The sequence below is a fragment of the Mobula hypostoma genome (genome assembly GCF_963921235.1).
Source record: "Mobula hypostoma chromosome Y unlocalized genomic scaffold, sMobHyp1.1 SUPER_Y_unloc_3, whole genome shotgun sequence".
In the NCBI taxonomy this organism is placed as follows: Eukaryota; Metazoa; Chordata; class Chondrichthyes; order Myliobatiformes; family Myliobatidae; genus Mobula; species Mobula hypostoma.
The window spans coordinates 295,656-311,649 of NW_026948173.1; the positions used below are offsets into that span (position 1 = coordinate 295,656).

General features: G+C 38.7%; 1 protein-coding gene across 1 annotated transcript in view; it reads left to right on the forward strand.

Moving 5' to 3' along the window:
* Positions 1–12,957, forward strand: part of LOC134341434 (puromycin-sensitive aminopeptidase-like) — a gene marked incomplete at its 5' end in the record, with an annotated part of 301,555 nt that extends 288,598 nt beyond the window's left edge. Inside the window, 3 exons of the mRNA XM_063039287.1 lie at positions 134–289; positions 10,109–10,156; positions 12,657–12,957. Of these exons, the coding sequence (XP_062895357.1) occupies positions 134–289; positions 10,109–10,156; positions 12,657–12,809 (357 nt within the window). The remainder of the gene's footprint in view (positions 1–133; positions 290–10,108; positions 10,157–12,656) is intronic.
* Positions 12,958–15,994: the final 3,037 nt, after the last annotated feature.

A 15,994-nucleotide genomic window follows, 5' to 3' on the forward strand; every position in this document is an offset into this window, starting at 1 on the left:
TGGCCAGTGACCCATAAGTGCATTTTTTTGTTTTATTTCTTTAGCATTCATGATGCTGGTGCACAATTGATGGGAAAGGTACTTATTGAAAACAGGTTTTTTTTTAACAGTAGCAATGTTGTTGTTCTTCTAGGAGGAAGTTCGCCCCCAGGATATGGTCTTTGTACTCGGTGGAGTGTCGGGTGGGAGTTTAATTGGGAGAAAAGCAGCCTGGAAATTTCTCAAGGACAACTGGGAACAACTGTACAATCGCTATCAAGGGGGCTTTTTAATATCACGATTGATCAAGGTAAGCAGAAAACATATATGATGGGTGTACTGACTCAGCTCCAAAACTTTACATTACCTTTTTTAGGAATTCCATAACACTGCTCTGTCTCAATTCTTAAGAAGAAGAATGGGAGGGGGCATCTCATTGAACCTTAGCAAATGTTGAAGGGCCTCGATAGAGTGGATGCAGAAAGGATAATTTCTGTGGTGGGGGAATCTAGATGGAGCAGGTCATTTTTGGTTGGGCTCCGGACGTTTTTCAATTTTTCGATCACCCTTCTATTAGAGTCGTAGTTGCAGACAGAATTTGCGAATAATAGGACTCAGTGAAGATGTTGAGAGCGGGGACATTACTAAATTTTTTTCTCAATTCTTAATGGAAGTCTTTGACTCGGAGGTTTTCTCTTTGCTTCTCCTCTGGTACTTGATCACGTGCATCGATTATTAAAATCAAAACCTTCAAAACAGTTGCATCCGAGTCTTGTAATTCTCTGGTTTCACTATGTGAGTACTAAGGAACACTTAATTCGAATTGCTCATCAGGAAGGAATTATTGTTCATCAAAATCTTAAGTTTCGTTGGGTTGAAGATCACTGCCCTGAGGTATTCCAAGAAAAATTGCGTTTTAAATCGGTGATGTCGGCTCTATATCAAAGGAATTTTCAACCGGCACTGTTAAACCCCGCCCGCCTAAGAGTTGTTTCACCTGATAATTCGTCTAAGTGGTTTAAATCCATGGACGACACACAACATTTCTCAAAGAACATTCCTTGAGCTCAGATGTTTAATTAATTTACCGTTCTTTTGAGTTTGTATACACCTGGTTTATTAGTTAATAACCAGCATATAGATTCGGACATTTTACGTCCGTAAAGCTTTGGCCTTGGGCTGAGACTTCTGGTACTTTGTTTTGGCTTCTATCTGCTCTATGTAAATATCCCCTTTCTTTTCCTTGATTATTTTATTTTTCTTTTATTTTTAAATGTTTGTTTTAGAAAATTATTAAGACTCTGACTTGGTAATCATTTGATTTTTCTTGAAATATTATTAAGGTTCTACTCTGTTTTATTTCTTAATACCAGGTCTTTTAAAATGTTCTGTAAAGGGTTGTTTTTTTTTCATCTAAGTGTGTTTGGCATTCCATTTGGAATGTTCAGACTATGGGTGGTTTTTATTTTATTTTTTCAGAATTGGAGATTTGCTGTCGAGAGATGGGGATAAGGTGGTTCTTAGCTAATTTACTGGCTGCCTATTGACCAGGTTTTGGGGCTTTGTGGGAGGGGGAGGAGCTTATTTTTGCTTTAGTATTTTTCAATTGGGCTGGCTTGAAACCATAAAAACGTCTGTATTGTCGTAACTTCCAGTTCCTCTTTAAACTTCTGTTCCTCTTCCTGATTCGTGAGAGTCCTGTGCAGTTTGGTTAACCCTTACTTACCATATGGTTTATTTAAGGAAAATAGATAATATTATTAACTTTGTTTCATGGCACACAAATGGTTTGAATCATCCAATTAAACGGAAGAAGATTTTAAAAGTTTTTCTTAAATTGAATGCTCAGATTATTTTTGCGCAGTGTGGAAGGAGGATAATCAGCGTTTTTTCAGGTTTCATTCAAAGGGCAACAGTTTCATTCAAACTCATTGACCGAACTGAAAGGTGTTTCCATTTTTATAGACTCTTTGATCTCATTTGTTCATTATGATATAATCTCAGACCTGTATGAGATTTCTATTAATTACTGGTTTACTTTATAACCAAAAAGTAGTTTTGGTTAATGCTTATGCACCAAATACTGATTATCCTGAATTCTTTAAGCATTTATTTTATCTCTGCCTAATTTAAATGAATATATGTTAATAATGGGCAGTGATTTTAATTATTGTTTGAGTCCTATGATGGATAGGTCCGTGCCCAATCAAACACTTCCAAACAAATCTGCTATTTTTATTAATTCCTTTTAAGTTGACTGGGGAATTTTAGACCTTTGGAGGTTTTTAATTCCTAATGATAAAGAGTTGTTTTTCTTTTCTCATGTATATCATAATTACTCTAGAATGGATTACTGTTTTCTTGATTCTCGATTAGTTTCATTTGTCACTACCTGTGAGTATGATACAATCGCCATTTCCGACTATGCGCCTTTGAAATTATTAATTAAATTTAGGGATGCAACTTTTAGTACTAGACAATGGCGGTTCAACACCAGTTTGCTCCAGGATTTAAATTTTCATAGTTTTATTAAAGAACGGATTGCCTTTTTCTTTTCATCTAACTCAATGGAAAAAATTTCCATTGGGGTATTATGGGATACCTTTAAAGTATATATTCGTGGGCAAATTATTTCATACTCTGCTGGAGTGAAAAAATATATTAATAGTGAAATATGTACTTTGGCTGATAAGATTTAAAAAATTGATAAAAAATATTCTTTCACTCCTAATTTGGAGCTTTATAAAGAGAGAGTTGAACTCCAGATGCAACATAGTTTGTTAATAGCCCCGATTAAAAATCAGTTAATTAAAACTAGGAGTCAGTTATACATGGTGATAAATTGGGTAAGTTACTGCCCAATCAATTGAAAGCTGCATTGGCGAACGTCAGATTAATAAAGTTCGTAGACAGGATGGTGATTTGTCGGTTGACCATGATGAAATTAATTAAGTCTTTTCAAGAATTTTACACCAATTTATATCAAACAAAATTTCCTGTTGATCCTACCATAATGCATGAATTTTTAAGGAATCTAAATATTCCAAAATTACCAGCCAATGAATGTTTAACATTAGATGCACTCATTACTGAAGAGGAAATAAGGAAAGCAATTTTTTTGATGAATTCTGGTAAAGCCCCTGGCCCGGATGAGTACACAGTTGAATTTTATAGATCTTTTTCAGATGTACTTTCTCCCTGGCTATGTAGAATTTTTAAAGATGCCATATCTGTAGGTAAATTACCACAATCCTTTTATGAAGCATCCGTCTCATTAATTCCTAAAAAAGATAAAGATCCCACTGAATGTGCATCATATAGACCTATATCTGTGTTGAATGTGGATTCTAAAACCTTCTCCCAAAATATTAGCAATTAGAATAGAGAAGATCAGACAGGATTTATTAAAAATCATTACTCACATTTTAATGTTAGGAGGCTAATGAACATTGTATACACTACTTCAGTTATAACTCCAGAATGTGTTATTTGGCTTGACGCCGAGAAGGCATTTGACTAATTTGAATGGGAATATTTATTTGATATACTTGAGAAATTTAATTTCAGCTCAAAATTTATATCCTGGATTCAGTTGCTATATCGTACACCTCTGGCTGCTGTATTTACCGACAATCTTTCCCCGTTTTTTAGGCTTTTTCGAGGTACTAGACCGGGCTGTCCTTTAAGCCCTTTACTTTTTGATATTGCCCTGGAGCCATTGGCAATTGCTATTCGTGACTCGCCTAATATATTTGGCGTTATTCATGGGAATGGGACAAATAAAGTATCACTATATGCAGATGACCTGTTACTATATATCTCCAACCCAGAGAAATCCATCCCTAAAGTAATAACACTATTTGCTCAGTTTAGTAGTTTTTCTGGTTATAAATTGAATCTTGATGAAAGTGTGCTTTTCCCATTAAATATTCAAGTTCCAATTTATAGACAATCACCATTTAGATTAGTAACTGATTATTTTACTTATTTGGATGTTAAAATTACTAAGAAGCATAAGGATCTATTAAAAGTTAATTTTTTACCCTTAATTGATCATGTTAAACACTGTTTACTAAATGGTCCCCATTGTCCTTATCTTTGATTGGTCAAATTAATACTATTAAGGAGATTATTTTACCTAAGCTTCTGTATCTATTTCAGGCGGTATCAATTTTTATCCCTAAATTTTTTTTGATATTATTGATTCTAAAATCTTTTCGTATATATGGCAGAATAGAAATCCCAGGTCAAGTAAGAAATATTTACAGAAATCAAAAAAAGGTGGTTTGGTTTTGCCGAATCTTAGATTTTACTATTGGGCAATCAACATTCGATATTTAACTATTTGGACTCAAGAATTGGATGAAACTGCTGCGCTTCCCTTTGCATTTGCTAAATTGAATAAACAAATGATAAATCCAATAATTAAACATACAATACAAATATGATTTAAATTTCGTAAATTCTTTGAATTGAACAAATTTATCCTGTCAAGTGGTGGAAGACCAAAATTTTCCCTGTAGAAGTGGGATGCAGGGGATTCGCTGCTACATCTACGACCAGTCTATTGAAGAAGATGGAGGTGAGGGGTCACTCCCTCCAACAAGGAATCAAGTCCTTGTCAAACGCAGCAGAGGAAAACAGCAATTGGATTTGGATTGAAAGGAAAGACAAAACTGGGCTACAAGATGAAGACAGGAGGGTATGGAACTGAGGGGGGTGTATCTGCGACGCCAGGTAGCACCGTTGAGCCCTCTGGAGATGTCGTGGTCTTATCAATGAAACGTCAAGGAGGGTGCCCACCTGATGACCCTGATGACATACCTACCCTCCCTCCTTGTCACCACTCCAAGCCCACTGCCAATATAGAGAATGCCAACTTACCATGGGGGTTGAAACATCAAGTCCTAGTAGCTCTACTATTATATCTGATTCAACCATCTAGAATTGATCACATTTTCCTTCTATGGAAAACAAAGGGAATACAGGTTTCCCCCGCCATCCGAAGGTACAGCGTTCCTATGAAACGATTCGTAAGCTGGAATGTCGTAAAGTGAAGAGGCAATTACCATTTATTCATATGGGAAATATCTGTGAGCATTCGCAGACCCAAAAAATAACCTACCAAATCATGCCAAATAACACATAAAACCTAAAATAACAGTAACATATAATGAAAGTAGGAATGATATGGTAAATACACAGCCTACATAAAGTAGGAATACTTTTCTACAATCATTGCCACACTGTCCACCGTAGGGAAAATCTCACACAAGCGCTCTTGGCAGAAACACTGCGCAAGCGCTCTTGGCAGAAACTCTCTCCAGTATTTAAGCTATGAAGCTGCCAAATCATACCAAATAACACATAAAAATACACAGCTATATAAAGTAGAAATAACGTATGTACAGTATAGTATCACTTACCAGAATTGGGAAGACAGCACCGAGCACACTGATGATGTGTCGTTGGAGGTTGGATGGTGCAGTGGCCCCCACCCTCCGGGCAGCGACCCGATACCAATCCGCAAAGAATGCAGGGGTACAGTGGTGGCCGGGAGGCACACAGCACATCTTTAAGAAAAAAGCCCAAATAAACAAGCTAATTAATTAGGTGCCGCCCAGCACATATATGTCGGCCCAGATCAGAGGTGATGCAATCGGCAATCGCCTTTGATGTGGGCTGACATTTACGTGCGGAGCAGCACCTAATTAATTAACTTGTTTATTTTGGCTTTTTTACTTGAAGATGTGCTGGGTGCATCCCGGCTACTGCTGTACCACTGCATTCTTTGCGGATTGGTATCGCCAAGAGCGCTTGTGTGAGATTTTCCCTTCGACCCGGAGGTTGGGATCACTGGGGTGACATCTCATCGCCGTCTGTTTCCATCAGGGCAGGCAGGTCACCTTCTTCTATCTCTGCCTGCCTCGATGTCGAAGGTTGAGGTACGTCGTCTGCTGTGGCTGATGTGGAAGGCTTGAAAAACGACAGTATGCTTGACTGCTTAGCTTCAAGCATTTTTCTATCATACAGTTCTTTGTAAGCACTCAAACCATCCTGCAAATATGCCCCAAACCTCCCTACCCTTCAAAATTAAAGTTGTACTTCTCTGCAATCATTGCAGCGAAAATCTCAGGCAGTTGCTTTACATTCAGTTCCTGGACGACTTTACTTTTGGTCGGTTCGCTACTGCGTTCGGTTTCGATTGTTATCCTTTCCTCTTCCAATTACTTCAGCTCTTCATCTATCAATTCTTGGTGATGGGATGCCAAAACCTCTTCAACATCATCTTTGTCAATTTCCACAAGCCAAACTCACTTAGTCCTTACTTCATTCACCACGATTGAAACACTTAATTATGTCTAGTTTTACGCTAAATCTAACACCATTACGAGCTCTTTTAGGCTTTTCCAATACCTTAGAACTCATGTGGCTGACGGATGCTCAAAATAAATCGACATAAATCATAGATGCTCACAGGCACGTGTTTAAGCAATGATGACTAGAATGCATTTCTGTGGGAGGAGTTTGGTTGCTCGGGGCATGCACTGCCTTTTTTCATAACAGTGAAAAGACCTGTTAGCGAAAACGGGTAACTAGGTCTTTTGTAACAGCGAGGTCTTGTGAAGCGAATGTTCGAAAAGTGGGGGACAGCTGTAATGTGTTTTTGTGATTTATTCAAGGATGATCGTTTTATGTCTTTTGAACAGTTATCTAATAAATATAAATTGCCTAGATCATACTTTTTCAGGTATTTACAGATCAGAAACTTTTTGAACACTACTTTATCTACCTTTCCAATATCACATCAAATTAAAGTTACAGAAAAAATTTTAGGTTAAACCCCTATCAGAAGAGTTTAGTAGCAATTATTTAAGATCTGATTATGAAAATATGTTTAGGTACATCTGATAAAATTAGGTATGAGTGGGAAAGAAAACTTCAAATATCTTTATTTACAGAGAAATGGGGAAAAAAATCTTTTCAATTAGTTAATACTTCCTCAATGTGTGCCAGACATACCTCGATACAGTTTAAGGTGGTTCACAGGGGCTCATATGTCCAAGGATAAGTTAGCTCATTTTTATTGCCACATAAATCCTGTTTGTGATAGATGTAATTCTGAGGTAGCTTCCTTGACACATATGTTCTGATCTTGTCCTCTTCTATAAAAATATCGGAAAGATATTTTGATATTATTTCAGTAGTTCTGTGTATTGATTTACAACCTCATCCTATTACTGCAATTTTTGGACTACCAGTGACAGACTCTAGTCGTTTATCCAGGTCAGCTTGTCGTCTAATTGCATTTGTTACATTAATAGCTGGAAGATCCATTTTATTTTTATGGAAAGATTCCAATCCCCCCACCACATTTCAGTGGTTTTCCCAAATGATAGCATGCCTAAACTTGGAAAAAATTAGGAGTGGTACTGTGGATCCTTTGGTTAAACTTGAAGAAACTTGGAGGCATTTATGCAATATTTTCATATGATGTAAGTTGACCCTTTCTAAATCCTTTGTAGTAATTTTTTGTTGAAGTGTACAGGAGCAGAGTTAACGACAATAAGTAGCCAATGTAATATGACAGCCCACGCTTTGTTTCTGTTATTTTTAGTTTACTTCAATTTTTTATTTAGTTTTAGAGGGTTTCCTTTTTTCTTTCTTTATAAAATATCGTTCTCATGGTCCGTTACTATGACATTGGGAGGTTAAACTATATTTGTTACTTGGAATCGTGCATGTACATGGTAACTGTTATTATTGTAATCCCTATACCTATGTATCATTACTATTAATGTTACATTTATTAATCTTGAAACTTAATAAAAGATTGAAAAAGAAAGAACAAAACATCAACTGTTCATTCATTTCCATAGATGTTGCCTGACCTGCTGAGTTTCTCCAGTATTTTGTGTGTTAAGACCATAAGATATAAGAGCAGAATTAGGTAATTCAGCCTATCGAGTTTGTTTTGTATTCCATCATGGTTGTTCCTGGATTTCACTCAACCCCACACACCTGCTTTCTCACCATTTCCTTTGATGTCCTGACCAATCAGGAAACGATCAACTTATGTCTTAAGTAAACACACTGAATTGGCCTCCAGCACTGTCTGGCAGAGCATTCAAAAGGTTCACTGCTCTCTGGCTTAAAAAAAAATTCTCCTTACCTCAATTTTGAGACTGTGTCCTCTACTTCTGGACACCCCCCACCATGAAACATCCTCTCCACCTTATCTAGTCTTTTCAACAGTTTGGTGGATTTCAAAGAGATCCCCCTGTATTCCTCTAAATTCCAGTGAGTACAGGCCTCCTCATATGTTAACTCATTCATTCTTGGAATCATCCTTGTGAACTTCCTCTGGACTTCCCAATGATAGCACATCCTTTCTGAGATATGGGGCCTAAAACTGTTGACAATACTCCAAATGCAGCCTGACTAGTGTCTGCATTTGGCTCAGCTTCTTCTCCTTACTTTTATATTCTATTCCCCTTGAAATAAATGCCAATATTGCATTTGCCTTCTTTACTACAGACTCAATCTGTAAATTACCCTTCTGGAAGTCTTGCATGAGGACTCCTAAGTCGCTATGCACCTCTGATGTTTGAACTTCTCCCCATTTAGAAAACAGTCCATACTATTGTTCCTTTCCCCAAAATTCATTATCATACATTTCCAAACACTGTATTCCATCTGCCACTTTTTTTGCCCATTTTTCCAATTTGTCTAAGTCCTTCTGCAAACACATTGCTTCCTCAGCACTACCTATCCCTCCACCTATCTTCTTATCATCTGCAAACTTTGCCACCAAGCCATCAATTCCATTATCCAAATCATTAACAAACAATATGAAAGGTGACCCCTGAGGAACACCACTAGTCACCGGCATCCAACCAGAAAAGGTCCCTTTTATTCCCACTCACTGCCTCTTGCCTGTCAGCCATTCTATATCCATGCCAGTACCTTTCCTGTTACGCAATAGGATTTTATCTTGTTAAGTGGCCTCAAATATGGCACCTTTTCAAATGGCATTTGAAAATTTTAAGTAAATGACATCCATTGCCTCTCCTTTATCCACCCTGCTTGTTACTTCCTCAAAGAACTAATAGATCTGTCAGGCAAGATTTCCCTTTACAGAAACCACACGAACTTTGATTTGTTTTATCATTAGTCTCCAAGTACCCCGAAACCACATCCTTCATAATATTCCCCAACACTTTCCCAACCACCAAGGTTAGGCTAACTGGCCTATCTGTTGTGCTATGTTGGCGCCGGAATGTGTGGTGCCTTAGGTTGTGTAGATAGTTAATGTAAATAATGAATTTCATTTTGATGTATATATGGTAGATAATCTGAGTAAGGGTGAGCCATGGGAAGGTAGGTGGAACGTGGGAAATTTATAACCTACTGTAAATGGAAAGAATCTCTTTCATTGAACTTGTGCTACGACTGTGTTGTCAGAAAGTCCAGCTGGCATAAGCTCCTTCACCAAAGCTAGTCTGTATGTAACTCTGAGCACAGCGGTGACATTTTCACATATCCCCTGGATTAGTCTATCGAACTTCTTAATGCCATAGGGATGTGGACACATTGAAATAAACAGATAACCTTTATCTACAACATTGGGTGACATGGTAGCCTAGCAGTTAGTGGAATCACTTTAAAGCCATAGTACCCAGGTTCACTTCTGCCACTGTCTATAAGGAGATTGTATGTTCTGCCCATGATTTGTGGGTTTCCTCCAGGTGCTCCAGTATTTTGCCACATTCCAAAGATATATGGTGTAGCAGGTTAAATGATCAATGTGTGTATTGGGTAGCATTCACTCATTGGGCTGGAAGGGCCTGTTACCATGCTCTATTTCTAAATAAAAAGTGAGTAGAATGTGAATGAATAGATGGTTAAATAATCACAAATGTTGAAGCACAATAAACACACTTAGACTAATACAAAAGCTTCATCTAAATTCAAAATTGTTGGGTTTTAAGAATGGTACGAAATGTTCCAAAACTGTAAGTTTATTAACCTGAAATCTATTTTTCAATTGCGTACTGAGTAGTATTTTGTGGACAGGAAAATGTTAAAGTTCACTTAAGAATCAAATCTTTTTACTTTCTGCATTCAGCTAACGGTGGAAGGTTTTACCGGTGATAAGATGGCAGCTGATGTCAAGGTAAAAAAGGATTTTCTCAATATTTGCATACATTATAAGTTGTTTCAGCTGTAACTTGTGAGTGTTAATGGATCCTATGCCAAACTGGTTGATGATTACCATCTGACAACAAGTTGCCTGTTTGTTCAACTTAACTGAAGTAAAATGTCTTTTTAGGGCAGAGAGGAGAAAGTGGAGGGTTCAGGAGGGGAAATTGGTACTATGATCTTCTGAACCCTTGGCCTTCTGATTCAAGACCAAAGTACTGTAGATGCAGGAAATATGAATTTTGATTGTAAAACCTTGTCCTGATAAAGGATCTCAGCCCAAAATGTCAGCTCCTTGTAACAATCCATAGATGCTGCATGACCTGCTAAGTTTATTCCATATTATGTGTGTGTAACTTTGAGTAGAATAGTGGAAATGTCAATTTAGAGCCCATCTCTGTGTAATATAAAAAAGACACCTGAGAGAAGACAAGATCTGCTAAAAGGTTATTGACCAACATCTATGAAGATGAACAAATAGTCAATGTTTCAGGTCTTTGCCCAATACATTAACTGTTTATTCCTTTCCATAGATCTTGCCATATCTGCTGAGTACATCCAGTATTTTGTGTGTGTTGCTGCAGAATTAGAGCACTGGCAGAATCTTTTGTTTTTAAGATTTACTAAGAGCTCTCAAAAGTGGCAGATGATAAGAGTCCTTAAAGCTGTCTGTGTTCAACTGGGGAAATAGTTCCATTTAATATCAGAGAATGTATACAACATGTGACCTGAAATTCTTACTGTCTGCAGTAATCCTCAAGAACCTGAAAGTCACTGCCCCCTCCCTTGCACTAGCAGGAGAAAGGAGCCTCACTTACTCCCTTCCTCAAATTATTCTAGCATAAAGCATCAGCATTCCCACCACCAACCATGCCAGCAACAGCGAAGTCCCCAAAGAGAGACCATGGTCTACAGTACATCAAAAACTAATTGTTCATTTTCCACATCCCACTCTCTCTCACTCTCTCTCTGTTGCTGCCAAGGGAGATACAAATATTGCTCCTTCCACTCTGACAGGAGATACAACAAGTTGCTATTTCGATGTCAGTCAGTCTGAAGCATTGCTTTTTATTTCGATTACTGAGCGCAGAGCTCGCAACAGTCACTCTTTCCGTCTTTGAAGTTCCAGCTCCCGCTACACTTCAGTATGTGACATCGGTGAGAATTGAAATCCACAGGGCTACTCAGACCACTTGAAATCACCGGACTCAGGCTGAACCTCATAATACCAAAACTCAGCTGATCAACAAGCTCTAAGAATGGGAACACACTGTTGTGCAAGACCAGAGTTTTTGAGTGCCACTGTAGATCAAAGATAAGACCCCACCACCCAGAAAAGGGAAATAGGGATATTAGAATAGGAAGAATTAACGATTTTACTGATGGTATAGATTTTTATTATGGACAGAGAGTGGGAAGAGGGAAGGGAGAAGAAATCATAGTTGGGAAAGGGAGAAAAAAGAGGTGAGGGAGTGGGAAGCACCAGAGACACACTCTGTAATGATTAAAAAAAACAACTGTTTGGAATCAGATTACAGTGTCTTGATCACCACTCCTATGAGCATGTTGCCTATTTGGTGTAGTGTAAGTTTGTGGTTACAATGCATCAGGCTGTTACTTAGACTGATTTGTTTGACCAACTTTTCTGCGTCACTCTGTTGTTTCTGAATCTGGCTGCTCTGTTTATTCCCACACTTTATCAGAGTGGTGTCTGTGTAACTGATGGAAGATAAGATTGGTTCCTTAAGGTCGTCATAGCGCGAATGATGGTAGTGGGGATAAGCTTCTCCCACTTATTAAATGCTCCAATAGTATGCATCTTTTATACCTTCTGACAACCAAGCCCAGCTCCTGCCCTTCACATGTGGCTTAGCTACTAAGCCTAGCAGAACTGTTTTTACTGACAGGAGAAAGGGCAATGGCACATTATTGGCACCTTAAAACCAATCACCTTGAGCAAATGGGGCTCATCAGCCATTGCTGAAAGTTCATCTAGAAGAAGGAAAACTCTTTTTCAGCAAACACACAAAATGCTGGAGGAACTCAGCAACCAGGCCTCATCTGTGGAAAAGAACAGTCAATGTTTTGGTCAGAGACCCTTCATCAGGATTGGAAAAAAAAGGTGAGGTCAGAGTACTCTTACACTGACCCAGTCTTTTTTTCCAGTCCTGATAACTAAACAAGCTATAAATATTGAGAACATCAGATGAAGAGTCCTTGAAGGTGAGTACATTAGTTGTGGGAACAGTTCAATGATAGGTCAACTGAAGTTGAGTAAAATTGTTCCATTTGATTCAACAGCCTGATGGTTGAACCTGGCAGTGTAAGTCCTGAGTTCCTGTGCCTTCACCCTGTGATGTGATATTCAGGTTTGTCAATGAGTCGTGCCACTTTCAGCAGGTCTTTACCTTGCCTCAATAATGGTGTTTCTGCTTCAGCTGCCCAATGGTTTGTCTACCTCTCTTCACTTTCAGAGCTTCTTCGAGACGCACCCCGCTCCAGCAGCGGAGCGGACCATCCAGCAGTCCTGTGAGAACATCCTGCTGAACGGAGCCTGGCTGAAACGTGACGCCGAAGCCATCCAGCAGTTCCTCCTGCAGCGCAAAGCGGCGCACCTGACGGTCTGAGTGGAGGAACCGCTGCCCCCACCTGAGCCGCCGTCGTCCCACTGCCTTGCCACAGGGAGGGGAGTTTGAAAGTATATTTCATGGCTGTCACAGTGGCTGGAAATGAATGTAGTTTATACCTCATTTTTAAGAGAGAAAATAAACCTATTGGCACTTGAAACATGTTATTATATGTGTGGACAGTGGCATGGTGTTATAATGTTGGATTGGTGACAATTTCAAACACTGAAGCAAGATTGCTAGTTATGTTGTGGTAATGTAATTACTTCCGTTTTCTCTGGCCAAGGCAAGCTAATTCTTATTTAATTATTTCTAGGCCTCAGTTTAATTGTTGATATCCTTTGTTAAAGAGGAATAACAGCCACATCAAATAAAAAAAAAGGTTATATAAATGAAAAACGTTGTATTAGATAAGGTTTCATTTTAAAATAACGTGGGTTAGGGAGCATTATGAGAGTAGAATGCATGAATCTGTGTTGTGTGTTTTCCCAGGTTGTTTTGACTGTTAATTTGAAATTTAGCACAGAGATTGTTTCAAAAGAAATTATATAACTTTAATACTTGAACAAGTTGATGTGAGTTAAAGCCTCTTTTGCCTGGGAACACTGCTTAAGAGTAGCAACAATACGGGGTCCTCATTCCTCTGCTTACATATAACCGTTCTGAAAGCCTTAAAACTGGTACAAACTGGCGTGTAATTGGGAGGCGAGGGGCAGGAGGGATGCAGGCAAACAACTTTGTCAATGGTAGAATTAACTTGCAAAGAGCTGTGTTGTACTAATCCTGCAAAATACGTTAAAGCATTCAGAGGGATGGGTGGTACCTGATTTTAACAAAAAAAAATCTGATGTTTAACATGGCTTTGGTTTGCTTGGAGAAGGTCATCAAACTAATTGTCAAACTGCTTCCCTGAAATATTCGTTGTGCTTTTTGTTTTAAGATACAGTTGGTGTTAATAAAAAAAATAAACTTCTCAAAGTGCACAGACCTTTTATTTTTTCAAGTTTAATGTCATGAATACTGCCATACAAAACAATGTGCGTCTGACTCACACCCCATAAATAATGTAATATTAACCACAAATCAATTAACAAATAATTTTAATTTTCCATATATTGATTGGGACTCCCATACTGTTAGGGGTCTAGATGGTTTAGAGTTTGTAAAATGTGTTCAGGAAAGTTTTCTAAATCAATATATAGAGGGACCAACTAGAGGGGATGCAATATTGGATCTCCTGTTAGGAAACGAGTTAGGACAAGTGACGGAAGACTGTGTAGGGGAGCACTTTGGTTCCAGAGAACATAACACCATTAGTTTCAACTTGATCATGGACAAGGATAGATCTGGTCCTAGGGCTGAGGTTCTGAACTGGAAGAAGGCCAAATTTGAAGAAATGAGAAAGGATCTAAAAAGCGTGGATTGGTACAGGTTGTTCTCTGGCAAAGATGTGATCGGCAGGTGGGAAGCCTTCAAAGGAGAAATTTTGAGAGTGCAGAGTTTGTATGTTCCTGTCAGGATTAAAGGCAAAATAAATAGGAATAAGGAACCTTGGTTCTCAAGGGATATTGCAACTCTGACAAAGAAGAAGAGGGAGTTGTATGACATGTATAGGAAACAGGGAGTAAATAAGGTGCTTGAGGAATATAAGAAATGCAAGAAAATACTTAAGAAAAAAATCAAGAGGGCTAAAAGAAGACATGAGGTTGCCTTGGCAGTCAAAGTGAAGGATAATCCAAAGAGCTTTTACAGGTATATTAAGAGCAAAAGGATTGTAAGGGATAAAATTGGTCCTCTTGAAGATCAGAGTGGTCAGCTATGTACGGAACCAAAGGAAATGGGGGAGATCTTAAATAGGTTTTTTGCATCTGTATTTACTAAGGAAACTGGCATGAAGTCTATGGAATTAAGGGAAACAAGTAGTGAGATCATGGAAACTCTACAGATTGAAAAGGAGGAGGTGCTTGCTGTCTTGAGGAAAATTAAAGTGGACAAATACCCCGGACCTGACAGGGTGTTCCCTCGGACCTTGAAGGAGACTAGTGTTGAAATTGCGGGGGCCCTGGCAGAAATATTTAAAATGTCGCTGCCTACAGGTGAGGTGCCGGAGGATTGGAGAGTGGCTCATGTTGTTCCGTTGTTTAAAAAAGGATCGAAAAGTAATCCGGGAAATTACAGGCCGGTAAGTTTAACGTCAGTAGTAGGTAAGTTATTGGAGGGAGTGCTAAGAGACAGAGTCTACAAGCATTTGGATAGACAGGGACTTATTAGGGAGAGTCAACATGGCTTTGTGCGTGGTAGGTCATGTTTGACCAACCTATTGGAGTTTTTTGAGGAGGTTACCAGGAAAGTGGATGAAGGGAAGGCAGTGGATATTGTCTACATGGACTTCAGTAAGGCCTTTGACAAGGTCCTGCATGGGAGGTTAGTTAGGAAAATTCAGTCGCTAGGTATACATGGAGAGGTGGTAAATTAGATTAGACATTGGCTCAATGGAAGAAGCCAAAGAGTGGTGGTAGAGAATTGCTTCTCAGAATGGAGGCCTGAGACTAGTGGTGTGCTACAGGGATCAGTGCTGGGTCCATTGTTATTTGTCATCTATATCAATGATCTGGATGATAATGTGGTAAATTGGATCAGCAAATTTGCTGATGATACAAAGATTGGAGGTGTAGTAGACAGTGAGGAAGGTTTTCAGAGCCTGCAGAGGGACTTGGACCAGCTGAAAAAATGGGCTGAAAAATGGCAGATGGAGATTAATACAGACAAGTGTGAGGTATTGCACGTTGGAAGGACAAACCAAGGTAGAACATACAGGGTTAATGGTAAGGCACTGAGGAGTGCAGTATAACAGAGGGATCTGGGAATACAGATACAAAATTCCCTACAAGTGGCGTCACAGGTAGATAGGGTCGTAAAGAGAGCTTTTGGTACATTGGCCTTTATTAATCAATCAAAGTATTGAGTATAAGAGCTGGAATGTTATGATGAGGTTGTATAAAGCATTGGTGAGGCTGAATCTGGAGTATTGTGTCCAGTTTTGGTCACCAAATTACAGGAAGGATATAAATAAAATTGAAAGAGTACAGAGAAGGTTTACAAGGATGTTGCCGGGACTTGAGAAACTTAGTTACAGAGAAAGGTTGAATAGGTTAGGACTTTATTCCCTGGAGCATAGAAGAATG